This window comes from Ictidomys tridecemlineatus, chromosome 2 (genome assembly GCF_052094955.1).
Source record: "Ictidomys tridecemlineatus isolate mIctTri1 chromosome 2, mIctTri1.hap1, whole genome shotgun sequence".
In the NCBI taxonomy this organism is placed as follows: Eukaryota; Metazoa; Chordata; class Mammalia; order Rodentia; family Sciuridae; genus Ictidomys; species Ictidomys tridecemlineatus.
Window position 1 is genome coordinate 73603316 of NC_135478.1, and position 27570 is coordinate 73630885.

Consider the following 27570-nt stretch of genomic DNA (forward strand, 5'->3'; position numbering starts at 1 on the left):
TTCTCTGGGCAGAGAAGCAGGATGTACATGAGTTCCTATTGGAGAACCTGACCAATGGGGGCATTCTGGAGTTGATGATGCGCTACCTGAAGGGCATGGGCCACAAGTTCCTGCTGAGGTGGCCACCAGGCCTGGCAGAGGTTGTGCTCAGCGTCTACCACAGCTGGAGGAGGCACAGCACCAGCCTGCCCAACCCACTGCTAAGAGACTGCAGCAACAAGCACATCAAGGTCAGGGGCCTCTCTATGGCCAGCATCATAGTGGGACCAGGGGACAGATACAGGGATCTTCTGTGGGTATATGGCTGATATGTTTAGTCCACTTGTTGCATCTACTTATGTGCCTGAAACCTAGAACCCTAAGGAGTTTAAAGTAGGAAATCAAAGGACTAACCTGGCTTGTGTCCAGAAAGACCTCTAGTGACTGAGTAGAAGATAAACTGGGATAAGAGTGGGTTCAGGGAGCCAGCAGGAGATTGCTGCCAGCTGAGCAATGTTGGTGGCTGATATCAGTAGTGACAGTGGAATCAGGATTCTTTTTTTATTTTTTGTACCGGGATTAAACTCAGGGGCACTCAACCACTGAGTTGCATTCCCAGCCCTTCCTTGTATTTTATTAGAGACAGGGTCTCATTGAGTTGCTTAGTGCCTCACTGTTGGTGAGGCTGCCTTTGAACTCCAGATCCTCCTACCTCAGCCTTCTGAGCCGCTAGGATCACAGGCGTTTGTCACCATACCTGGCAGAATCAGGATTCTGAAGACAGAACTGACAGGACAAATTGAGTATGGATGTGAGAGAATGTGAGTCATAGCAAGGGCTTCTAGTGTCATTTACTGAGATAAGCAAGTTAGCTGGGTGAAGCTTGAGGACCTTGAACACACAAGCATTTGAATGTTCAAGGTGTGAGGGACTCACTAATTTTTTTTAACTTGTAGGAAAACAGAAGTACAGAGGCTAAGTTGGTAGCTTAGGGAAGTGGTGGAGCCTCCAGCAGTTGTACGGAGTCTTGTTCAGCCTTGTCTACTAACTACACTCTGTACCCCAGGCTCCTCCATTAGTTGCCTCCCAGAGCTCAAGGGAGCACAGGATACTTAGGCCTCCTCCCATTGGAGGTGTTATGCAAGTATCAAGGTGGGAGCATGGGGAGCTATTAGGGCCTGCCCATGTGATCTTTCTGGCTGAGGGTCAAGTTGGAGGAACATGTGGATCATCACTCCCTTGCTGGGCAAACCCCACTGCAATACCTCAGGGACTCCCTCCTGGCAGCTTTTGTGCATCAGGCGTTCTTCTAGGAATAGTGTGGAGCAGCAAGAGCCAAGGCTTTGATCTCCAGGCAAACCAAGTTAATTTCTAACAGTGCGTACTGGCAGGTACCTCCTTGTCACTGAGTTCCAGCTTCCCTGAGTGCTCTGGAAATGATGCATTGACCTCCCACGGAACTTTAAAGGCTTCAGTGGATACAGTGTCTGGCCTGGCATGTGGCAGGTGAATGACATCCTCTTCTTCAGGATAGTCCCTCAGGACTCTGATGGCAGGTCTTTTGTCCTTCCCAAGACTTATCTCAGTGTAGATCCATGTACCTTTTTTATGTCCTAGCAAGTAGCCACTGATTAACATTTTAGGAAATGGAAAATAGGTAGAAGAATTATTTTTTTACCCCAAAAGTAAATTTTAGTTTAGTTTCCTCCCTACTCCCCATACTTAGGTGAATCTTTGAGACTTTGTTCCTGTCTTTCCTGTGCCTTTCCTGCAGGATATGATGCTTATGTCTCTTTCCTGCATGGAGCTCCAATTGGACCAGTGGCTGTTGACCAAAGGCAGAAGCTCTGCAGGTAGGAGACATCTATGTTCTGTGGTGGGGTGATTTTCTGAACTCAGCAGGCTGGAGAAAGCTGAAATGGAGAGGCTGAGTCATGGAATTCATACTTATATTCATGTGGGCACATTTTCTGGGTTGGCTCATTAAGGTCGCAGACAAGTTCCAAAATCCCAGAGAAATCTCCCTGACTTCAAGGAGTAGTTAGCAGCAGCTCAGCCTTCAGAGGGAGCCATCTGCCTGCCTTAGGTATTCCTCAGGATTAAAGGAAGCAGGATCTCAGTTTTGGAGTACTGCTCAATGCTCTATGTTTCCCCAGTGAATTTCCCAGGTGATAATATATGATTATTCTGACTTTTAAACTACCACTTAAACTGGGCACAATGGAGCATGCATACAATTCCAGCTACTTTACAGGATGAGGCAGGAGGCTTACAAATTTGAGGCCAGCCTGGACAACTTAACAAGATTCTTTCTCAAAATTAAAAAATTAAAAGGGATGGAGATATAGCTCAGTAGTAGAGCACTTGATCAGAATGTGTGAGGCCCAGGGTTCAATCTCCAGTACCATAGTAATACATAAATAAATAACAAATTTCCATCTGTAGAATGCAGAGGGGGTTAGAGTACCCAAAAAGACTAAGAGCAGATGTGGTAAAGGCTCAGGGTGACCTCTGGGAGCCGAAGGGCATTTGGATCCTGCATATGAATGTGACTTTCTGGCCTGATGGTTTTCAGTGTCTCCTCGTAACTGCCCTGCTGGTATGGTGAATGGCAGATTTGGGCCTGACTTCCCAGGAACCCACTGCCTGGGTGACCTCCTGCAGTTGTCATTTGCCTCATCCCAGCGTGACCTGTTTGAGGATGGCTGGCTAGAGTTTGTGGTCCGTGTTTATTGGCTGAAGGCTCGTTTCTTGGCACTGCAGGTTGGTTCTCTAGTCAGTTGCTATGTGAGTGCATGCATGTATGCATAGTACCTATCTAGGCACTGGGTTTGACATGAAGAAATGGGAATGGTTGGGAATTTTAAGCTTGTCAGAAATCCAAGCATGGCCACCAGTTTGTAAAATACCTCAGCATATCCACAGAACTCTACAAGGGATCTAGTGTGCCTCATTTTTATTATTTTTTTTTTTCCTGTGGTTGATCTTTATGTTTTCCTGACAAAGCTTTAGCAAGTACATGAATAGAAGCAGTATTTTCTAGAAGGGAACTCTCCACCTATTTTGTAAGAGTTCTGGGAAGGCCAGGGTGGATTGGCGCTGTTACCTAGTACCCAGTGCTGGGTGGTACATGGTGCACTGTGGTAGAACAAGCCATTGATTACTAAGGTTGCAGCAGCAGCAGTTCAGTTTGAGGGAAGTATCATTGTTTAATATGAAGAATGTCACTTCTAGAATTAGGGCAGGCCTAGGTTCTAATCCTGGCTCTGCCATATACCTAGCCTTGCCTAAGTATTATTCACTTATAATGAAGGGTTAATGATACTTCTCCTCTTAGAATTGTGGTATGGATCATTCGTTTTTTCAAGCATTTAGTAAATATTTGTTGAGCCCCAGCTCAAAAATGTGTGCCAGATCCAAAGTATGCCAGATCCTTTTAGGGGAGTAGAGCTGTAATTGGATTAAAACTCTGCTCTGAGGGCACCCATTGTCCATTGAGATCAGGAATGTGAAGAACCTGGCACATCATGACAGTTCCCTGACTTTTGCCCCTGTTTCTTGATTTGGTTTTCCTTCTAACTAGGGAGACATGGAGCAGGCTCTGGAGAACTATGACATCTGCACAGAAATGCTCCAGAGTTCCATTGCCATCCAAGCAGAGGCAGGGGCTGAGCAAAGGGACATTGTTATCCGGCTGCCCAACCTCCACAATGACTCCATCGTTTCCCTGGAGGAGGTGAGTAGGAGTTTTTAATAGTGTTTTCTTAGTCAAAAGATTTATTCTGAGTTGACCGAGTTAGACCAGACCTGACCTGTCCCTGAAGAAGAAGAGAACCTCCTGGATGCTAAGCAGGGCTCCTGAAGAGAGGGCAGGAGAGGCCTAGGAGAGGTAGTTCTGGCTTGCCCAGTGGCAGATATGGAAGTTTCTGCTAGCATAATTTAGTTAAATTATGTTCAGTTCCCCTGACTGTGTGTGGTGGCAATTCTAGCAGAGCTAGAGGGAAATGTCAGCTGATGAAGACAATTGTTGATGTGCCCATGAGGGTGGAATAGTGGTGCCTAGCACACATGCTAGATAGACTCCACTTAAATGGCACTCTTTTTTTTTTTTTGTGCAACCTTAGTCCTGTTGCAGTTCCACATCTGTAATGTCCACCTTGTCTGAAAGTAGCCTGTAGACTCTTCAAGGTTGTTTTCAGGGCAAGTCCAGTTCCCTGACTTTTGCCCCTGTTTCTTGATTTGGTTTTCCTTCTAACTAGGGAGACATGGAACAGGCTCTGGAGAACTATGACAGTGCCCTCCTTCCTGTGTACTGAAACTGCATCAGGCCATATAAAGAAATGGTTCTATGGGTTAGTTATGAGTGCCTAATCTCCCTAGGTCTGGCAGCCTGACACTGTAGTTCTGAAAATCTGGTTTGCTGAACTGTGACCACAAGGTTGTCTTTTTTTTTTTTTTTTTTGTATTGAGGATTGAACCCAAGGACATTTAACCACTGAGCCACATTCCCAGACCCTTTTTGATAATTTATTTAGAGACAGGATCTTGCTGAATTGCTTAGGGCCTCACCAAGTTGCTGAGGCTTTGAAGTCATGATCCTCCTGTCTCAGCCTCCCAAGCTGCTGGAATTACAGGCATTTACCATTGTGCCAGCCCACAAGGCTATCTTGACTATTATAGTAGATGTTGTTCTGGAACCCCTCTGCTTCTGTGGTGGTTTTGGGGTTTGGGTATATTTTTTTATTAAAGAACTAAATGACTTGACCTTAATATAAATACTTTAAAAAGCACATATATTTATGTGAACACTCATATTATTTTTGGCTTGAGTTGAGGGTAGGGGACAACATCTAATTTATCCTCATCTGGATGGGATAAATGGAAACACTGACTATATTCTGGGAGGGTGTGAAGGGTTTACCATCAGACAACATCTTTGGACCTTTTTCAGATTGATAAGAACCTGAAGTCACTAGAACGGTGCCAGTCCCTGGAGGAGATTCAGCGGCTTTATGAGGCAGGTGACTACAAAGCTGTTGTGCATCTGCTCCGCCCCACTTTGTGCACCAGTGGGTTTGACCGGGCCAAACATCTAGAATTTATGACTTCTATTCCTGAGAGGCCAGCCCAGTTGCTTCTGCTACAGGTTTGTGCTCCCTGTCTGTATTTCTCACTTTTGCTTGTGCATGTGTGTGTTCTCTGGAGGCTCTGAAGTAGCCCTTGAGAACACATACTTAGAAAAGTGGGAGTCCAAACTATTAAACCTGGCTCTATGAAAATGTTATTCAGAAGATGTTCAAAACTGGGGGAATATTAGAATCTAGGAATGCAGGTTCTAGAGTTCTTTGTGGCTCACAATGTTTTGTTTTTAATTTAACTTTTTTATTTGTTTTAATTAGTTATACATAGCCGTTTAATGCATTTATTTACTTTGATATATCATACATAGATGGGACATAATTTCTCATTTTTCTGAGTGTACATGTTGTAGAATCACATTGGTCATGCAGTCACATATATACATAAAGTAATAATGTCTTTTTTGTTGTATCCTTTCTATCCCTATGTCCCCTCCCTTCCCTTCCCTCTACTGAATCTAAGGTAACTCTATTCTTCTTTAGTGCCCCCTACCTTATTGTGAATTAGCATCTGCATATTAGAGAAAACATTTGGCCTTTATTTTTTGGGGATTGGCTTATTTTGCCCAGCATGATACTCTCCAACTCCATCCATTACTGGCAAATGCCATATTTCATTCTTTTTTAAAGCTGAGTAATATTCCATTGAATGAAAATATATATATATATACACACACACACATACACATACATACACACACACACATATGCATATATATATATATATATATATATATATATATATATATATATGCATATCACATTTTCTTTATCCATTCATCTGCTGAAAGACACCTAGGTTGGTTCCATAGTTTAGCTATTGTAAATTGAGCTTCAATAGCTATTGAAAATTGAGCTTCTATAAATATTGATGTGATTTCATTACTTCAGTATGCTGATTTTAAGTCCTTTGGGTATAAACCGAGGAGGGGGATAGTTGTGTCAAATGGTGGTTCCATTACCAGTTTTCTGAGGAATCTCATACTGCTTTCCACAGTGGTTGTACCAATTTGCAATGTATGAGTTTACCTTTCTCCTCATATCCTCATCAATATTTATTGTTGCCTATATTCTTGATGATTGCCATTTAGAGACTCTGAACTTTTGTATGGCAGAGGAAGAAAGAAATGTCAGAATGTTATCCATCCATCCACCTATTTATTCATCCATCTTTGCTTTTGTGCTCTTTAACTGTTGAATAGATATAAAATTGATAAAATACCTGTACAGTGTAAAGAATCAAGATAAAATAAAGATCTGTGTACAACTGCATAGTTGAAGAAAAAGAATAGCAACATCTTGTTTGAAGCTGCACATGCCCTCTGGTAGCTCCCTTCATACCTCTGTTCTTTAGGAAGAAAATCATTTTGGAACCCGCCATGGAGCCAGCAGTTGCCTTGGAGAGTTAATTGCTCAACTCTCTGAGCCTCAGTTCCTCATTACTAGGATTGGGGTGGCAAGTTTTCTTACCTCAGGCCTGCCATGAGGATTATGCAAGCTAATGTGTGTTAGAACAGGGCCTGGCACATAGCAGGTACCATGGAGGTGCCTCTGTCATTAGTGCCACCAAACTCTATGCCTAATTGGACAGAGGGACAAACATGGACAATAGTAATGTATTTGGTGGCATTGACTGGTCTGGAATCCTGGTCCTTTATGGTTTGTACCACTAATCACATTGTGTATATTATATTATTGGATTCTTACCTCTTAATTTGGAAAGAGACAACAGTCTTATCCCAGCTTTTTGTTCAGATTACATGTGGCATTTCAGTCATTAACTTTCTTGAACTAGGAAGGAATTAAGAGGTGCAACTATGGGCAAAAATCGGGCAGCAAAGCCCTGGTGAAAAGGGAGGAAAGAGTTGGCTTAGGGAGGGAACAGGGAATGGGGAGGCAGACTGTAGACCCTGGCTAAGGAGGTCAGGCAGAACCAAGCTGAGATTAGGAAATGAGATGTATCTGACCTAAGTTATCATAGCAGGCTATTGGGTGGCCCAGCATGGCAGTGTGTGGGAGGGTCAGAGGAGTGTTACCCCAGGATGGCTGTGGGGGGAAGAGGCCAGCTCCGTCTGTGTTCCTGTCGGATGTTCCTGCTGTTTCTATGTCTTACTCTTGTGGTCATTGTAATCACCTACTGAATGTGGTAGGAAGCTCCACATTCTTTAGGAAGAATTGATGTGGATAGGTGAGTCACTGTTTGAATGGACACTGAATAGTGTTAAGGACTATACCTTAGGACTGTGCCACATGCTATAGAAGCTCCTGAATTTTGTGAATAAATGATTGCTGATCGTTGCTATTTCATGTTGAGAGAGTGTTTTTTTGTTTGGTTTGTTTTTGTTTTGTTTTTTAATTTCAGTTAGTCAGAAGACAAAGACTATTATCAACTAACTTTTACAAATAATTGAAGAATGTTGTCTAAGCAATTTCAGTGTAGAGGGAATCTTTTGAAGAAAATATGGAATGAAAAATATATGGATTGCATATCTGTCCTCTAAGTTGGATGCTAACAGTAGTTAGGAATGAGGCCCTATAGAATAAGATAAGTACATAAAGTAGGCAGGAAGAACAAAAACAAAACAAAACACCTGAACAGTACATAAACTAGCTCAACAGGCATTTTGTTTGTTTTTTTGCAGTATTAGGATTAAACCCACATGTTATGCAAGGGCTCTATCACTGAGCTACACTCCAACCCTAGAGTGCTTATCTACCTAATCTGATATTAATTTTTTTCTATCATATCTTTCAAATATTTTTGCTAGTATGTTGTTTGCTTGTAAATTGTGATTTTTATTGTTTTTTGTTTGTTTCTACATATAAAAGTTTTGGATTTTTATGTGGTCAGATCTTTCAATGTTCTCAAATGTTTGTGATTTTGTTAATTGTGTTTTTTGTTCATTTTGCTTAAACAGGCTTTTCCAGACTGGGAAAAAAAAAAATACTTATCTACTTTTTTAACACATATGGCTTGATTTCCTACCTACAGGGTGCCTGATACTGGACAAGAGGCAGGCAGTTTTGAGGGAGCCCATGTTCTAGAGGGGAGGCAGGCAAGGGATATACCACCAGAGATAAAAAATTTATTTGTCCTTGTTTTCTTCTAGCAATGTTCATCTTTTGTTTTGTAAATTTACTTCCTTTGATTTCTCTGGAGTTGGGAGTTGAATTTAGAACCCTTGGCCATAAGGGTGGGAGGATTGTCTCCCAATTTAGGCAAGCTGCTTTTACATCCCTCAGTATAATTTTTTTCTTGATGAGTTGATCTCTAGATCTTAGTATTTTTGGTTGCTATTTTGAGAAGTATCTTTTTGGTTGGGTATTATACTTCCTAACTGTACATTGCTGGTTTATAGGAACCCTACTAACTTTTGCCTGTTTTTTTAATCCAACTGATTATTGAATTACCATTATTTCTGATTGTTTTTTTACTCATTTTATTTAGATAGACAGTTGTTTTGCTCACAGTCAATAATAGTTTGTGTTCCACATTTGTTGACACTTAAATTCTTTCTTGCCTTGAGCCCTGAGGATTGTATCATATTAAGGCACTCCTAATGGATTTTTGTCTTGTCCCTAACTTTTACCACAATCTGACTACAGTTTAAGGCCAGAGTCTTTATCTGCCCTTTTATGCTCAGTGATTTGACTAGGAGGAGTCAACTCTGGTTTTAGACCCCATAGCTACTTCATAGGTGCTTCTTGCCTCAGTGGCCTCTGGCTCAGCCAGTTTTCTCTAAAGAAATACAGACTCCATTTTCCTAGCAGTTAGGGTTAAGTTTGGGAGGTTTTGATGTTTGTTCAAATATTGCAGCACATTTCAAATGCAGTTTGGGTATTTCTGCTCCTGTCAATGTCACTTCAGAGAGTGGTGGCTACCCATGTCAAGGCAGGAAGGAGCTATTGCTGGGCCTGGGCTGTGGGGATGTCAGATCCCAATGGGGCACCAGGTACAAGCACTTCCTGCTGGTCTAACAAGTAGTCCGCCAGATCTGTGAATTCACAGACTATATTTCCCCATGTACCAGCCAGTGATAAAAGAACCTAAAATTCCCAGGAGTTTAAATAGGTTGTATTCTAGGGCCCTGGGCAGAGGGGAGCTTTGCAAAAAGTGATAGCTCCCAGAGAGATTTTTAAAATAGAAATAACATTTCTGTGTGGTGTCCTGAGAGCTCTTTCATGGGCACATAAACGCATTCACTGAATACTCATGGTACCTCCAAGGGGGTGATGCAGGGCTGAGGCTGAGAAGGACTCAGCACCTTGGCCCTGCCTGGCATTGGGGACGAGGGGCCTCATAGAACAATAACTTCAGCACTGTCTGACCAGTTGTCTCTGCTGTGGCTTTAGCTCAGGTCCTCCTCTACTGAAACAGTTCTTCTCCAGTAGCCCGCCCCTCTTCTGCTGAGTCCTCTTCAGAGCTCTGGCACTAAAGGGACATGATGCCTTAGGGAAGAGCTGATGGAGCTGTTTCCCTCAGTTTCATGTTGACCAGTTGCCAACTGTGTGGTCTCATTTCTAGGATCCCTCTTTTATAAATGGGGAAAATGAGTCAGAGAGGCAAAGTGCCTTTTTGAAAGTCCCCTGGCTTGTGACAATTATACTGGCATTGCACATAGGTCACTGTCTTCCCTCTTAGATGCCTGAAAGCTGTGTAGACCTGTGTAGGCACTGGGGACCTTTTTCTCTTTTGTACTGTCCCTCATCTCTTCATCTCGGCTCTTCCCATCTCAGGTTTGAGACCAAGGTGTGCTGAGCTTACAGTGCACCTTTCATCTCCCTTTTCCCTGTGCTCAGGACTCCTTGCTCCGGCTGAAGGATCACCAGCAGTGTTTTGAATGCTCTGATGTGGCTCTGAACGAAGCTGTCCAACAGATGGTGAATTCAAGTGAGGCTGCAGCCAAGGAGGAGTGGGTAGCCACAGTGACCCAGCTGCTACTGGGCATTGAGCAGGCACTCTCTGCCGACAGCAGTGGCAACATCCTGAAGGAATCATCCTCCACCACTGGCCTTGTCCGGCTCACCAATAACCTCATTCAGGTAACCCCTATTTCCTTCATTCTCTTCCCTGGCTCAGCAAGTGTGTCAATTTGATGCCTCCTTCACTGTGAACTAGGGACCTCAAAGAGGATGAATTGCCCTCACTGGCAAACAATTTGGGGATCTGAGATTGTGTGCAAATCTCCCTGGGTCTGGGAATTAGAGTCAATGTAGTATTTGGCAGGATGGGATTCTCCCAAACCACCAGTCCTAGAAAGAGAAAACAGGCTCAGAACAGGGCCTAGTCTGTTTGCAGTGAGCCAGACGCAGAATAGAGATAAAAGTCTAAGCCTCTTGACTTCCTGTCAGGACTCTCTACCACCCATGTTGCTGTGGCGCTTCTACCTAAAAGGTAATCACAGCACCCCATATCATCCAGGCAGAGAACCTTCCTCTGAACCATCCTCAGCTCTCTCCTTAACTTCCACTCAGGCCATCTGCAAGTCCTGCCAACCCCACATTCTTTGCATCTCTTTCTTTTGTTTCTCCCTTCATCTTCCTTGTTCTGTCATAGCCTAGGCACTGTCACTTCTTACATGAACTGTGACAGCACAACCCTATGGTGGTGCTTATCTTTCTACCCTTCCAGCCCAACTACCATCCTACCACAGAGGCCTTTTTCCAAAACTGAAATATGAATGTGTTTCTCCCCTTGCTTAAAACCCTTCACATTTCCCTCTGGGTGGTGTGCTGCTCAGGATGCATTGATACTGTCTCTCTCTCCCCTCTTCTATTTCCTTGGCAGCAGCCATTCTGGCCACCCCTAGGGCCCCATCTATATGCCTGCCCTCTCTAGGTATTGGGCACAGCCATTCACCTGGAAACTTCCTTTAAAGGGCTCACCTCTGCCTGCCTTACCCCTCCTTTGCAACTCCCTGTTGCTGCATTTGCTCTCATTAGTATTCAGGTAGCTTATCTATAGGTCTCTTGCCCCAGGCCATTAGCTCATCATGCCACATTCAGTAATTGCACATGGCATGAGGAAGAATGCTGTGACTTGATCACTGGGTACTCTGAGACTTGATGCGTTACTGGGGTGCTACTAGGTCAGTGTTCTCACACCAGAGTTGTGAGGGTAGGCAGGCCTCATGCCCTAGATCTCCTAGTGGGCACTGCAATGGAGACTTATTTCAGGTGGGTGGGGAATAGAACTGGCCACACTCTGATACCCCTGGTGCCCCCTGCCAGGTCATCGACTGCAGCATGGCTGTGCAGGAAGAGCCCAAGGAGCCCCATGTCTCCTCAGTGCTACCCTGGATCATCCTGCACAGGATCATCTGGCAGGAAGAGGATACCTTCCGTTCCCTGTGCCACCAGCAGCAGCTTCAGAACCCAGTAGAGGAAGGTGCACTGGCAACAGGTTTGATGGGGCTGGGCCTTGACCCATGGTGTCCTTGCCTCGACCTCTATCTTAGGGTCTCAAGGCCCTACCCAGGTACTCCTAGTTGGCTTGGGTTTCAGTGTGACAGGATTTCTCACGGCACTCGGAGACAGAAACTTCCCTGTTTCTTCACTCAGAAAGCTCACTGTGCAGTAAATATGGGAAGCATGAATGTATGATGTATTGCATGTCTGGTGCATGTGGCAGCATGGAGGGAATGACAGCAAGGCCAGTACTTTAAGGAGTGCCTTGAAGTGTCTCATACTGCTAGCTCCTTTAATCCCATAGTAGCCCCAGAATGGGAAGCCAAAAGGGCAAGCAAAGGTTCCACATTCTAGCTGTCATTTCTTGGCTGTGCGATGTGACCTTTGGCAGTTCATATAACCTCAGCTTCTATTTTCCCTTATTTATACTGGGAATAATGGCAGCTACCTCAGAGGTTTGTTCCAGGAACAGACTGAAATAAAACCATGAAGCACCATAGCAAATTAGTACCTAGAGTGTCATAGGTGCTGAGTAGTGAGTAGTCATGAATTGAGAACCTGAAGAAGACAAGCTAGGACCGGTGATGGAGATGGCACTTGAACTATGGTCAATATGGGTAGAAAATGTACTGAATTAAAGGAACTATATCACAACACCCAGTTGACACCTAAAGCAATCATTGCTGTAATCCTGCTTTTTTTTTTCATTTTTTATTCAGTTTGCTGTCCAGCCTATGCTTATATGCATCTATTTGTTAGTATATATAATATACATATTTATATATTTATTTAACTAACAAAATTAAGTTTACTGAGAAGTTTTTCCTCAGTCATTTATAAAATAAGAAATGTGGAGAGGAAAGAAACTCATCCCTTTTTCACCCGAACAGAGAAAACTAGAATTAACATGTCTCCTTAATTAATTTATCTCCTTCTACTCCTTGTCTCTATAATTTTGTGTACTCCTCAGATATTTCTCGGCTGCTTATTATATGTTAGGCCTCTGAATTAGACTCCACTGCCCTTGACAGGTTTGTGATAAGGGGAGAGAGGTGAGCTTTCTGACTGTGTATTAGGCCAGTGAGATTAGTGAGGTGCCTGAGGCTGCCTGAGGTGGGCTGGGAGGTGAAGCTGAAGACTGATAGAAAATCCAGAGCAGAAGATGCTAGGGAGGTGGAGCTATAGTGGCAGTGTGACTCAGGAGGCCTGGAGTTTGTGGGTTGTATGTGAGGGAGAGCAGACTACAAAGGGCTTTCAGACTTTGTTTGGTAAAGCTATTCCCATTTTTAAAAAATCTTTGTTTTATTTATTTATTTATTTTTTTAATATGGTGTTGGGGATCAAACCCAATGTCTCATGCATGTGAGGTGAGAACTCAACCACTGAGTTACAACCCAGCCACCATTTTATTGTCTTGTTTTCATAATACTGATTCCAAGTGCATGCTCTCCTGAGCTCTTCCCCCTGCTGAGTTAGGAAGACTGCAATATTTCTATTTATAGGTCATACTGTGGGGAACACTTCATGTATACCCTTTTTCTTTCGCTCATTTTACTTTTTTAGCATAAATTTCTGGGAATGAACATCTTTTGAGCTCTTGACTAAACAATACCTTTTTACTTTCCAAATAAAATCTTAGTAGTGAAAAAGTAAAAGATTTATAACTATAAATGTTTATTATTTTTCTAAAGTAATACAGGAAGGGCTGGGGATGTGGCTCAAGTGGTAACGCACTTGCCTGGCATGTGCAGGGTGCTGGGTTCGATCCTCAGCACCACATAAAAATAAAATAAAGATGTTGTGTCCACCGAAAACTGAAAAATAAATATAAAAAAAATTCTCTCTCTCTCTTTCTTCTCTTCTCTTAAAAAAAAAAAGATAATACAAGAAAACTTCTATATTGAGATTTTCCCTTTCCCTCAAAATTAATTATGCAAACAAAAACAGTCTTAAAAAAAAAAAACCTTCTAGGAAGTAGACAAGGAAAGAGGAAGAGTTATATGCCTCCAATTTTGGAAAGTATGCCAAAGAAAGAGACAAAAATTCTGGGTGGACTGACAGCACATGTGGCTCTGTTCCCTCTGCCCCATCTTTCCTCAGTTTAGGTAAACTGAGGAAAGATGGTAAATTGACCAAATTCTGGGAAATATTAATTTTCTCTAATTTGTATAGAATGGACTGATAGAGAAGCCCCTCCATATTGCCCTCTCTTTAGCAGGCTAAGTTGAAGGAAAGAGCTCAGGGATAAAACACTTCTAAATGTGTGGTGAGGCCATTGTCACACACTAAACTCTTAGCAGGGGTGAGATGGTCTGAGATGCAGAGGTGGCCCACATACATATTGAGCGCTCTGGAAGCAGATACTGTAATAAGATTTATTAGGGATCAATATGTGCAAAAGTAGGACAGGAAGAAGCAGAAGTGGGTGGAAGAAGAAGTCAAATTGTGATGCAGGCCTGACAGAGCCTTGGCCAACCTGGCAGGGAGTTCTGGATGACAGTTGCCCATCAGAACTGTCCTGCCTGAGCTGAGGTAGCCTGGCCTTTATACTCTCATCTCACTTAGTCATTGAATGTGACTACACATTCAGTGAGAACTGTGTAACTTCAGGTGAGGTGAGTCTCAAGCTCTAGCAGACCCTAAAGGTGAACAGTGTCTGTCTCTGCAGACATAGGAGAATTAAAATTGTAGCTTTAAAGAGAAGGTTTAGCTAATTCGTCCATGATATATTAGAACTCTGAGTCTAGAGGAATTGCCTAGGCTGACCTTGAGCAGGACAGAAAGAAATGACATGGTAAGTGTACTAACGTATTGTAACCACCCCCATAAAGGACTGGGGGAACAAAAAGAAAAGAGTGACTGTAGCCTACCAAAAAAACTGATGTATTCATCCTGGCAGAGAATGTATCAAGGAAGAGAGACAGAATCTCTGTATATGGTTGGTCCAAGAAAATAATTAGAAATTTTGAGCTGATAAACAATGAGGTAAAAAGGAAATTGAAGAACTAAAAGAAAACTCTGCAAACTAAATCTCACTATTATAAATTCAAAAACCCAAATGGCAAGGAGCAGAATGAATTTGACCAAAATGAACAAGGTGAATGCAGTGAAGAACTCAAAAGCATTGAAAGATGATAGAGGTGGAGAACAGGGATTGGAGTTTGGTGTAAGGACAAGTAGTGCCCCCAGTGAAAAGACTTAGGCAATGGATCAGGGGGAGCAACCCTCCTAATGTCCAATATAGGATAGTATCTGTAAATGTAGTAAAAATTGAATCTTCAGATTCCAAGTGTACAGTAGATACCAAGAGAAATTAATATATTGTAAGCCATATCAAATACATCCTGGTTAATCATCTACTGAAAGGATAAAGATTATTTTGGTTTCTAAGCTGAATAAGTAATTATTGTCTTCATGGGATAAAAAAAATTAGGCTCATTTTAGATTTCTCTATAACTTCAGTCAATGCAGTTGGGATAATGTATATGTCTGTCCAGTTCCTCAGGAAAAAAATATGTGGCCTAAGATATCTAGCCAAGTTGTTTGTAATTACAGAGATAATAAATTATAAACAGATTTATAAAATAGATTATAAACAGGAGCTCCAGCTCGCATGAGTACTTCTTAAAATCTTTTCTAAAGAATCAACTTGGTACCTAGTCAGAGTGGCTAATTCATAAGAAGGGATTTGTGAGAAGCACCGAGTCCATTTAAAATTGGTGTTGAGAGAAAACAACTGGGCTAAGTGTGGTTGTAGAAAAGAATGGAAATGTTATAAACCTGGAATGGTTATAGAAAACGTATGAAACAAAACTGAAAGGTAGGAAGAGGAGGAAATATTATAAAGTGAATCACTGATCTTATGTAACAATCATTTGATGTCTGTAAATGGAAACTGTAAGACCCTCAGAGGATTGGAGTGACTAGCAGAGCATAGTGATACCTGTCACCCCAGCAACTTAGAGGCTGAGGCAGAAGCGTCAAAAGTCGGAGGGCAGCCTTGGCAATTAAGCAAGACACTGTCTCAAAAAAAAAAAAAAAAAAGTGAAATAGGTCAGTGCCTATTGGGTTTAGTGCTCAGAGCAAAAAAAAAAGACTTGCTTGAACTTAATGATGACCTGACCTTTTTTTCAAACCAGTGCTTTACTTTTTTGACTGGTGCTAACCAATAATAAAAAGTACCAAACAAATTTCAGGAAAGAAAGTTATTTCTCCTGAGTAATACCTTCTGATATTTTCTGTTCTGATATGTTCTGTCTTAATCCCCTCTAAAAGTGCAAATCATAAGACACTAATAGATTATGGCCTAGAGTTTCAAAAATAATGAAGTTCTTTAAGAAACTAATAATAATTCTAATGGTAACCAAATATTTAACTGAAATTCAGGGGTTTTTTCCCCCCTTCTGTTTTCCTTTTTTTTTTTTTCCTGAAATATTCAGGCATGTGTAAAGATAAGAAATTTTAGGAAATGGTACTATGAGTTCCATTATTATAAATTATTTGTCCCAAATGTCAACATTGGTTCATTCTTAGAGGTTGGTATTTTGGTAAATGAAGCATTCCTTCTTTATACTTCCCTGTATGATTTGAATTGCTTTTTGATATGCATGTTTTAGTAAAGCAAATCAAATCATTCTTATTTAAAAACAAGAAAATAAAGGAAAGTAAGAAATTCTGTGGCACTTTTGTAAAGACAAAAAAGCCCCCAAAGTAGAGAGAGCCTTGCAACCTGTTTGCAGTTCCCCCTGTTCCTGCTAACTCTGTTTCTGTTGGTCTGTTCTTCTCTAGGAATGTCAGAGACGCCCATGCTCCCCTCCTCCCTCATGCTGCTCAATACAGCCCATGAATACTTGGGAAGAAGGTCCTGGTGCTGCAATTCAGATGGGGCTCTGCTACGATTCTATGTGCGTGGTTTCCCCAGGCCATGGGCTATTAGTACAGGGTTGGGATGGGGCTGAAGAGTACCAAGAGGAACAGAGCTGTGTTGGCTCCCTTGAGCTTGCTTGGCCTTTCCATGCAGGAGGGCCCACTGTGCCTCTTTGACTACTCTCTATATGTGTGTGACTATTGAGACTTGCCAGAAAACCTGGACTTGGTTCCTATGATAGTCAGTTTTCCATTATTGTGAGCAAATCAACTTATAAGGAGGAAAGATTTATTTTGGCTCACGGTTTCAGAGGTTTCAGTCCAGAGTCACATGGTCCCATTGCTTTTGGTCCTGTGGCAAGGCGGTAGGTACATCATGGCAAGAGCATGTAGTAGAGGAAACCTGAAAAGCAGCTGAAAAGCAACGAGAAGGATAGGAAAAAGCTGGGGTCCTGAAATCCTCATTAAGAACATGCCCCTAGTAGCATTTACTCCCACTAGGCCCTGCCTTCTAAAGGTTCTACCACCTTCCAATAGTGCCAATACATGGGCCTTTAGGTGACAATCAAGGTTTAAGCTATAGGGTTTGGAATGTGGCTTAGAGGTAGAGTGCTTGCCTCGCAAGGCAAGGGTTTAATCGAGGCTCTGGGTTTAATCCCCGGCACCATAAAAAAATTTTTAAAAAATTCTTTTAAAATCCAAACTATAGCAGTTCCCTTGTGCAACTGAGGCTCGGGGAACTATAGACCTGGTTTTAAATAGCAGGTGAATTTAGTTCCACTAGTTATTGCTGATTCTGTTACTAGTTGGACACAAAAGTAGGCCATAATAATTTTTTTAAAGTAGTCACTGCATTCACCATTACCACCAAAGTCTTTTAAGTCCTATTTGCCAATACCACTTGTTATGCCAGGTTATAATTGCTCAGTCAATAACTATTAATTTATTCAGTCAATAATTCTTTAGTGAGCCTCCATAAGCAGACTTCCTTGAACTTGCCAACTGTGATTTATTGGTAGTAGCTCTCTGGGGTTACTGAGGATAAGCAGTATTAACCCCGTCCCCAAAGCTCTCTGTTGAGTGGGAGGCCTAGCAATACCAGACAAGTTACAGAGCATCAGGTATTCTGGATTTGCCAAGGGAGAGGCATCCAACCCAGTCTCTGATGTCTCTTTAAAGTTTTTTTGGGACATAGCCACATCCACTCATTTACAAATTAACTATGGCTGTGTTTGCAGTACAGTAGCAGAGTCTAGTATATATTACAAACTTTATAGCCCACAAAGCCTGAAATATTTACTGTATGGCTCTTTAAGAATTTTGCCATCCCCTGTTCTTTACCTTCTCTTCAGCAAGCATACCCTCTTTTCAGCTGTAGCCTCCCTTCCTAGTATCTTCCTCCTCTGCTCTATACTCTCCCCATAGTTCATCACCTGGTAGTATGCTATATAATTTGCTTCTTTATTATATTTGTTGTGTGTCTTCTCCACTGAAATGTAGCTTGTGAAAAAATAGGGAATTTTGTTAAGTTGTTTCATGACTGGATCCAAGTACCTAGTACTGTGCCTGGCACAAATTATCTTATTTTTTTTTTTTTTTTGGCGAGGGGATACCAGTGATTGAACTCAGGGGCACTTGGCCGCTGAGCCATATCCCCAGCCCTATTTTGTGTTTTATTTAGAGACAGGATCTCACTGATTTGCTTAGCACCTTGCCAGCCTCCTGAGTGGTTGGGATTACATACGTGCACCACTGCTCCTGGCAATACAGAGTAGGTTCTTATTTAGTAAATACGTTGAAGGAGATTAAGCATATGTACAGAGCTCATGTATGTGTAGGGCCTTTCAGTTGGCAAAGCATCATGCTGAGGATGTGGAGACTTGGTGAGGAAACCCTCTGGCCCAGGTTCCAGCCCCAACTCCAGATGGCTGAGTGTCTACCCTACCCTGTGAGCTCCAAGGGCCTGTGTGCTCACCCTGGGATATCTTTATGCTCCAGGATCATTTTGGGAAGATTTATGCTAGGTGGAATCTGTTTTGATACCCAGGAATTGGCCCCCTTCTTTCTTTCCTCTGACAGTTGCCTAGTACAGGGACATTGCTTCCACAAAGTTACCTTATTCAAATTGGAAGAGTGAGTTACTTTACTACCTTTGTAGGCTGGCCTTGGGTAGGAGTGGTGCTGATAGAGAAGAGAAGGCTAAAGGGGCCAGCATGTGGTCCTATTCACAGTTTACTCAATCTCTGTCTTTTTTTGGAAGAATGTGAATTGTAGCTGCCAGTATCTGCCAGTTGAATTTAAGAGAGTAGAAGTGATATGAGTACACTTGTGTTTTGTTTATACTTCCTAATTTTTGTGCCCAGGGTCCAACTTGAGATTCCCCACTCTCAACCCCATGCCTTCTGCCTGCCACTCTCTCGTGGGTCACATATGACTGGCTGGTCCTTTCCTTCTTTTGAAGCAGCCTTCCCCAGTTCCTCCATTCTCTGTTGCCCCTACAGCTGGATACCTTGCTATTTTTTTGTGTTGCATGCCCCTCCCCAACTAGATTGCATCCCTGAGTCCAGGACCTTTTCTGTCTTGCTGTCTGAAGTATCCCTAGGGGTTGAGCAGTGCCTGACGTAGATTTCTGTCCCAGTGATATTTCTTCAGTGAGTGAATAAAATAGACACTTATTCATTTATCCAGAAGTGCTGCCTGAGCACTCATCATAGGTGCTGTGGAGTTTATCTCAGATTCATGGTCTGTAGGTAAAAGACTGTGTTTTGGGACCAACATCAGAGAGACCCTTTTTTTGGATTATTTTCTCTTAGAGTAGAAATAGTCTGAAATTCTCTTGTATCCCATCTTTTCTGGAGTTAGCTCTCCTCCAACCCCCACCCCCCTACTTTGAATTAAATCCATGGGTGCTCTACCACTGAACTACATTTCCAGCCCTTTTTATTTTTTATTTTGAGACAGGTCCTTGGATAAGTTGCTTAGGCTGGCCTTGAACTTGTTATCTTCCTCTCCTCTCAGCCTCCCAAATCTCTGGGATTATAGGTGTGTACCACCATGCCTAGCTAGAGTTAGAATTTCTTATTTATGTTCTGTTTGGGTTGAGGAATTCTTATCTATTCATCCACATCCAGCTCAGATAGCCCCTCTCCTGTGGAGCCTTTACTATTTTCTGGGGTATTCCCTTTTATACTGTGTTCCACATACCACTACCCAGATTGTATGCATATTAATAATCTACTGTATTTGCTGCAAACTTGTCTTCTAATGAAAATAGAAAGTTATAGGAAGGGTAACATATTCATTTCCCTCTCTTGCTTACTTTATTAAAGATGGTGTGTATCTTTGTAGTCCAGGTTTTTATGCTTAATTATTACGTATTTGCACATTACTGAACAACATATAGTTGCATGATTTTTAAAATTTTAAGTACAAAATATATGGTTCATAATCTCTTGCAGCTTGCTTTTATTAAGTTCAACACATAGATATCTCCACATTGATATAGATCAATGGTTTATTCATTTTAATAAGTAATGTTGGGTTATTCATTTCAGTTGCTTTATAGGATCATATATTGTGTGAGCGTCTGAATTATTTTTAACTTTTTAGTATGGAAATTTCCAAACAATAAAATAGAAGTAATAGTATAGTACACTTCAAGAGGCTGAGCACTGAAAAGTAATTATTTATTTATAATGCATTGCCATTCCCCCACCTATTTCCATCCCACATTGTTTTGAAGCAAATCCTAGACATTGTATCATTTTGTCTATAAATAGATTATCATTCTCTTAATGATGATATTATGGCATTATGGATTGTGATGGCATTATTATTTATACATTTTGGAGGTTAACATCCACCAAGTTGTTTATGTGTATTTGTGAGAATTTCTCTAGTGTGGATTCCTATAAAAAGAACTACTAAGCTGATCATGGTACCACATAGATGTAATCCCAGCTGCTGAGGCAGGAGGATTTCGAGTTCAAAGCTAGCCTCAGCAACTCAGTGAGGCCCTAAGCAACTCAATGAGATAAGATGTAGTCTCTAAATAAAGCCTTCAACAGAGATCTAAACTAAAATTCGATTTCTTTAGTGAATATAGATCCGTTTAGATTTTTTCTCAAATCAATTATATTTTCAGAATAGTGTCTACTTATTAATATAAAACTGTTCATGATGTTTGCCTATGATTTTTAAAACGAGTCTTTTCCTGAGGTCTATATTAATGTTTTCAAACTATAACCTATTCGTTCCTGGATCTATTTTTTTCTTTACTTTCTAGTTCACTAATTACCACTTTAATATTATCTATTTATATTATTATCTTTTAATTTTCTTTGGGATACTCTGTTGTTTCTTTATTGAGAACAATGCTATTTTAATACTAATTTCCTAATATATGTATTGAAGTATAATATATGTATATAAGTTTTCCCTCAATACATTTTTAGGTACATCCCAGAAATTTTTATATTTAGTGGTTGCTATTTTTATATGATTGATTTCTAAGTTTATTGAATTACATTTAGAGGATATGGTCTGTATTATCTTTTGGTATTTTATGAGTCTTGTTTTTTATCTAGTTTTGATAAAATTTCATAGATACTTGGAAAGAATGCCTGTTTACTAATAGTTCAATAGCCATAGGATCTCATATCTATAGGTACAACTTGTTTAACATATTATTCACATTCTATCTGATCCTCACAAATATTTTGTCTGAGGGAGATTCCCTCAACCCTAATGGGAATTATGTTCTTACACTTACTTGTTTTCAATATTTAACTCCATTATCTCCATTGGAACCTTAACTTCTTAAAAGCAGGACTGTGTTTCACTGCCTAGGAAAAAAAGGTGCTAAGTAAATAATTCATTTAGGAAATGTACAGCTAAATAAATGGAGTATAATATTTTCTTCCAGTAGTTGATGGAAACTGGGTATTTGGAAAGAAGGCAGCTCAGCAAACCCAATGGGAGGAGGCTGCTGCCAGAACTGGTCCAGATAACCCCATTAGGATAACAGGTCTTTTCTAGAAAGCATGTCTTTTGGAATCAGGTCATGTAGGGACCCAAACATTGCCTCCTTAGGTTGAAAGAGTTTAGATCTCCCCAGGGAGATCCTTTTATGACAGGGAGGCTCTCGCAGCAGGCCACTTTTCCAGGCATCTCTTTCTACTCACCATAGGTGCAAGTTCTCCAAAAGGAACTTGCTGCCTCCACTTCTGAAGACACACACCCCTATAAGGAGGAGCTGGAGACAGCCTTGGAGCAGTGCTTCTACTGCCTGTACAGCTTCCCTAGTAAGAAGAGCAAGGCCAGGTACTTAGAGGAGCACTCAGCCCAGCAGGTAAGTCTGCCACCACAGGCCTGGGAAGGAGGCAGCTCTGATGAAGAATGGGGCTCCAGGGAAGCAGAAGCTCTTTTGAAACATGTCAAATTTGTTATACTCAGCTCCACAGTCCCACTACAAGTTGCAAGAAGAGTACAAGAGGACCTTATGGTGTCCTTTGATTAAAGGATAAAGAGTTTCCAAAAAATGGTCTCCTCATAAATGTTGACAAATGATTCAAAAATGTAGTGTAGCAATTCTCTGTAGATTTATTTGTAACTTGGATATGAATAATTCTTTAGAGGTTTTCTTTCTCTCTCTCTCCTTTTTTTTTTTTTTAAAGCATCTTGGGTTATTAGCTCATGGTTCCTCAATACTGTCAGTTTTTCTCTAATCTTAGGAATTTTGTCCTCTAAAATATGAGTTCCTTAGGCTAGGATCTCCACTCTGGTTCCTGCCTTTAAAACTATCCGGGCTCAGAGTCAGCACTCAGTTTTCGTCAACCAAATGACTGAGGGAGCAGCTGTGGTACAGAGAGGGTCAGTGGCTGGCCCCAGGCCCCCCACTTATGATAGAACCCACCCTCTGGCTGAGCCATGTGATCTCACAGAGCATAATCCTCAGTTAAAATATTTGTCTTTATAAAAACTAGGCTTATACTTTTCAAACACTTGAATTTAAGGATTACACTGGGTGTGCAGATTTTAAGAAGTGTAACGGGGACTTGTTATAGACCCTTTAATATATTGTGACCTTATTTACATTGGTCATAATGCATATCTATGGAGAAACTTTTTTCTTTACTCTGAGTGTAATATGAATCTGCCTTCTGTCTTTTTTCAAGGTGGATCTTATATGGGAGGATGCCCTGTTTATGTTTGAGTATTTTAAGCCCAAGACTCTACCTGAATTTGACAGCTACAAGACCAGCACTGTATCTGCTGATTTGGCCAATCTCCTGAAAAGAATTGCTACCATTGTGCCCCGTACAGAGAGGCCAGCACTGAGCCTAGACAAAGTCTCTGCTTACATTGAGGGGATATCATCTGAGGTGGGCCTCAGTAGATACAAGGAGGTGGGGGTTATGGGGCCAGATCACATTCCTCCCCTCCAACATTGCTACCTGTATGCCCTGGTTTCTTTCCTGCTCTGCATAAGATGCCAGGGTTAGAAGAAGCCAGGGATCTATCATGTGTTGATAGGACCAAGCAGTCCTGGGCTTATAGGGCACAGCTGAGGCCACCTCCTCTTATACTTACTCTCTTACCTGGTAGGTGCCCTGCCTCCCAGAAGGGGCTGACCCCTCTCCTCCAGTAGTAAATGAACTCTACTACCTCCTGGCTGATTATCATTTCAAAAACAAGGAGCAGTCCAAGGCCATCAAATTCTACATGCATGACATCTGCATCTGCCCTAACAGGTGGGTGATTTGGGCTAGGGCCAGGCTGGCTACCCAGAGGGTTGGGGTGACTTGTTCAGCCAGATCTTCAGGAGGCCAGTTTGGAGTTTCCCTGCTCACAACAAGGGGGCCAGGGAAAAGACATAAGAAGGTAGTTTAGTGCACTACAGTTATTAGAAAAGTAGGTTCTCCATAAAAAGCATAGGACAGAAGCCTTCTCTCCCTGAAAGGGACAGGGGGTCAGAGAAGATCCAAAGTATAATTTGGGCCTTGGTGTGTGAGACAAGGAGGTGCTGTTTTGTGCTGCTTCCTTTCTGGTTTCAGGCCCCAGGAAGTTGGGTTATATGTACCCGTAAGTGTTTCTGTTGCAGGTTCTTTAATTATAGTTGTTTTCTTGGGATAGAGAGGGTAATAGGAAAAACTCAAACTGAAGTTCTCTTTCCTTGATGAGACTCAGGGCATCATTGGCAGTAGTGGTTGTCACCTGATACATGTAGGAGAGCTCTGTATGTGTGAGACTTATGCTTTCTTCCCAAGAAGCCTTGCTTAACTTTCTCTTAAAATGTGATTGGCCTGAACATCCTTAAAGGCCCTGCTCTACTCATGAAGTCAAGTGCACTTGATACCTTCTCATGGCTGGCGCACCTAGGAGGTAAGCCTTGTGTCACAGTTAAAATAAGACCACCCTCTGTGGCTGATCAGCCTCTGAAGGTATTATGTCTGTAGACAGGCTTCCTGGTGGTACTCAGAGGCTAGCCCACAGTAGCTGTCCTTAACTATAAGCACAAAACTGTTCTCACTTGGGAAACCTGAGAATTTCAATGGGTTCCACCTGACCAAGGGGGAGAAAGGGTTGGGATCTGAGCAGTGAAGCCAATTTGTAAGACTTCCATAGCTTATAGGAATAGTCCTTATTGGGCCCCTTTTGTTCAGTCTGTGGTTCCTTCCAGGCAAGGGACTGTGTACTTAGAGCCATGGATATCCTCTCTGGGGGCTGTATACCATTGTAGTGGCACAGACTTCCATTAAGACTGGCTGAGTGCTCACTGTGTGATACATTGTGTTACTAGGGATCATCTCCTCTGTACTGCTGCTGCCACATCTGTAAAGTATGGTAAAACCTACCAACCTTGGGGCGGCAGGCACTTTGTGTAGCTTCTCTCATGTGATAAGCCCTTAATCACTGAAATGAGAGTTGCAAAGTCTCAACCATACTTCCCTCCAATTTGCATACCACCTTATCAGAGGGTATCAACCCACTAAGACCAGTCTATCTGCTACAGAGGAGCGGTCTCTGAAAGCTGGCCCCAGAGCCAAGAAGGAACCTATCTTGGTCCTGAGCCTCAGCCCTTCGTCTTCTTCATTCTGGCCCTAACAGACAGGTGCCAGGGGAGACTTGTGGCTTCTGGTCTAATTAATGTGGAAGTTTGGATACAGTTGTGGTTTTTTTTTTTCCCCTTATTAAAGTCTTCTGAGCTTGTTGGGTAGGGGTGAAGCCCATAACAGTCAGCTGGGTGGATAATAGGGTTGTGATTATATTATTGGAGGTTCTTAACTGGAAACAGAGTCTATGAGAACAAATACTGGTAACAGTTTTTTCCTTCCTTTGTGTTGATCTTTCTTTTTGCTTTTGCTAAACTGGAGGTAGCCCAAATTGATCAGAGCACCATTTGGGGAGGGGAAAAATGAAAGTAGTACTAGTACAACTTATCTCCATTGCCAAGGAGATAACTCTGTATCCTGTGCTGGCATTAGGTCTGCCCTGCACAAGTCAGAGCTGACATTCTGCCCCCACCTCCAAGTTCACATCATTGGCCCTCAGGCCCCTCGGTGTCCCTGTAAATCAGTATTTCTAGAGTATGGGCATGTACTGCACTGCCAGGGTCAGATACTCACATCAGAAGATGGCTCTAGGTGGAACACTTAAACATTTTCAGTTGTCATGATGGTATGCTTGTGCTTTTGATTACTTTGTGATAAGAGATACTGGTTTTTATGTTGGTTCTATGTAACCACATAGGCAGTATTGTGATGTGTGGGCTCTTTTTTCAAAGTGAGGACAAATGGAATACAGAAAGCATGCTGGAAATTGAAAGAAACTGGTCCTAGTGAAGGGGAGTTTGACACCTAGCCCCACCCTCTTCCAGGGTGATATAAGCAGAGGAAGGGAAGACATGGTAGCTTTGGGTCCCCAGGTCCCTGAAGAGGAAGAGCTACTCTCAGGAGCCCCTCAAATGGAATGAGGGATGAAGCCTTTGTCTTTACTGTCCTCCTTACCCCAGTGAGCCTTCTGTCTTTTTCTGTTTCCTTCATTAATATAGTTTTCTCCTTGGGTACTGAAGTGCAGTGAAAGTACATCTGAACTCACAAGGTTCCTTGACAACATCTTGGAGCTATGGTAAACTATTAAATAGTTCAGGAAGATAATTAACCCTTTTTAAAGTCATAGTAGCTAACTTTAGCTGTGGTGGGCAAGAATTGTTGGAGAGTAACTTCTTTCATCCTTCTAGCTCCTTTTTCTGTTGTCTATCTAGCATTCAGAAAATTCCGAACTCTGTTAAGAGCCCATAAATTATCTTGGTCTTGGTGTCTTTGTAGCTGATTATCCTTGCAGAGAGGTTTCTACATTCTCACCCTTAGTTTCTTTCAGATAGGTGATCTCAGAATAATAGGGGCTCAGCCATCACATATTCCCCCTCATTCTTTGTTTTACTGCTGGGAACTGAGCTGGAAAGGTCAGAGTCTGCTCAGGGTCCCAGAGGGAAAACAGGGAGAGGAATGGCTAGTGACTGTGCTCCTGTTTGGTAAGTATGTTGATGCAGGCTCTGCCTGTGTAGGAGGAGGGACTATGACACCTGCTGAAAGTTTCCCCAACACTTTGGGCCCTATTTTGATGCTTTGCAGAGCGCCCCTGTTTCTTTCCATGAGAGCTATTCCTCCTCAGTTCAGGGAAACAGGCAGCAAAGTCCAAGAGCCCATCCAGTAAAGCAGTCATTGAGTGCCTGTGAATTGTAGAAGGACTTATACATTTTATCTTTCAACAACCCGCAGCTTTTCCCTGAGGTAGATCTTCTTAGATATATGTCATGATATAGGAACTGAGACTTTGAGACGTGGCTGGTCCAAATCATGATCTTGGGCTTTGAGCTCTAGTGTTACGGTAGTACAGTGTCCACAGAGCCTATCTGCCTACCCTCAGAGCCATCATAACTGCCCTACTATCAGGGCAATGGTGGTCTTAGCTTGTGCTTTTTTTGTTACCCACTCCAGGTTTGATTCCTGGGCAGGCATGGCTCTGGCCCGGGCCAGTCGCATTCAGGATAAGTTGAACTCCAATGAGCTGAAGAGTGATGGACCAATCTGGAAACATGCCACACCTGTCCTGAACTGCTTCAGGCGGGCCCTGGAGATCGACAGCTCTAACCTGTCCCTGTGGATTGAGTATGGCACCATGTCCTATGCCTTGCACTCATTCGCTTCACGCCAGTTGAAGCAATGGAAAGCGGAGCTGCCTCCTGAGCTTGTGCAGCAGGTGAGGACCAGCTAAGCAAAGGGGCCTTGTCATCCTTCTGTCTGACCAGAGTACCCTCAGGACTACAAAATTCTTTTCCAGACATTCTTTGTGCCTGTCTTCACATTCAAGCCAGGAGTTCAGGGGTGATTATTCCCAGGAGGCTCAAGCCATACCATACATAATGATAACTTGTCCCCTTGGTTTTTAGACACCCAATCCAGTGCAGGCAAGTTCAGGGACAGACTATTGTGACCTGACTTGTCAGTCATCAGTTTGAGAGTAGTTAATTGGTAGGGCGAGAGGTGGTAGCCACCAGAAGGAAAGTGTCTCTTCCCTTTTTCCTCAAAGGAATTTGTTGGGTCCTTATAAAATTCTTGACCATGTGTTGGGATTTTTTAAGTATTTTGGTAAGGGGCACCCTTAGTGGGAGATGCTGGGTCTAGCCTGAGGTCTGTGTTCAGCAGGGAACCCTGGCCTCCTTGAAAAGGAAGCAAAGGAACCATACTGACTTTTGGTTTTGGTTTGGTGTTTTGGTGATGCTGGGTATCAAACTCGGGGCCTTACACATGGTAAGCAGATACTGCATCCCCAGCCCTCAAACTGACATGTTTAGATTAGTACAGAAGTAAGGTACCCTGGCCCAAAAAGGTCTCCCAGGAAAGCAGTGTGCTGAAAGGGAACTGCTGGTTGGATACAAGGCGCTAAGCCTTAAGTTCTGCAGTGTTCATCTTTAATCAAAACTCAAAAAAAGATGATGGCATTGTCAACACTATCATGGGATTGTTGGAGGACTGAATGAGACTCTCAGCCCACAGTTGTGCCACTGAGATCCTCTGAAAGCCCCTCTGCCCTGGAGGATGAGCTTTTGTCATTGTGCCCAACATTCTGAGACTGTGACATGCCACAATTGTTGTTGGCCTGGTTCTTCCCTCTG

At 42.3% G+C, this 27570-nt stretch overlaps 1 protein-coding gene across 12 annotated transcripts in view; it reads left to right on the forward strand.

Annotated features, from left to right (window-relative positions):
- The window catches only part of Cabin1 (calcineurin binding protein 1), a 140569-nt gene that overhangs the window by 34066 nt on the left and 78933 nt on the right, over positions 1–27570 (forward strand). For all 12 annotated transcript variants that reach the window (XM_078038883.1, XM_078038885.1, XM_078038878.1 and 9 more), the window contains 12 exons: positions 13–230; positions 1754–1832; positions 2555–2742; positions 3563–3715; positions 4931–5125; positions 9918–10160; positions 11349–11520; positions 16314–16429; positions 21580–21741; positions 22568–22774; positions 22998–23143; positions 26393–26654. In XM_078038883.1, the coding sequence (XP_077895009.1) occupies positions 13–230; positions 1754–1832; positions 2555–2742; positions 3563–3715; positions 4931–5125; positions 9918–10160; positions 11349–11520; positions 16314–16429; positions 21580–21741; positions 22568–22774; positions 22998–23143; positions 26393–26654 (2141 nt within the window). The remainder of the gene's footprint in view (positions 1–12; positions 231–1753; positions 1833–2554; positions 2743–3562; positions 3716–4930; positions 5126–9917; positions 10161–11348; positions 11521–16313; positions 16430–21579; positions 21742–22567; positions 22775–22997; positions 23144–26392; positions 26655–27570) is intronic.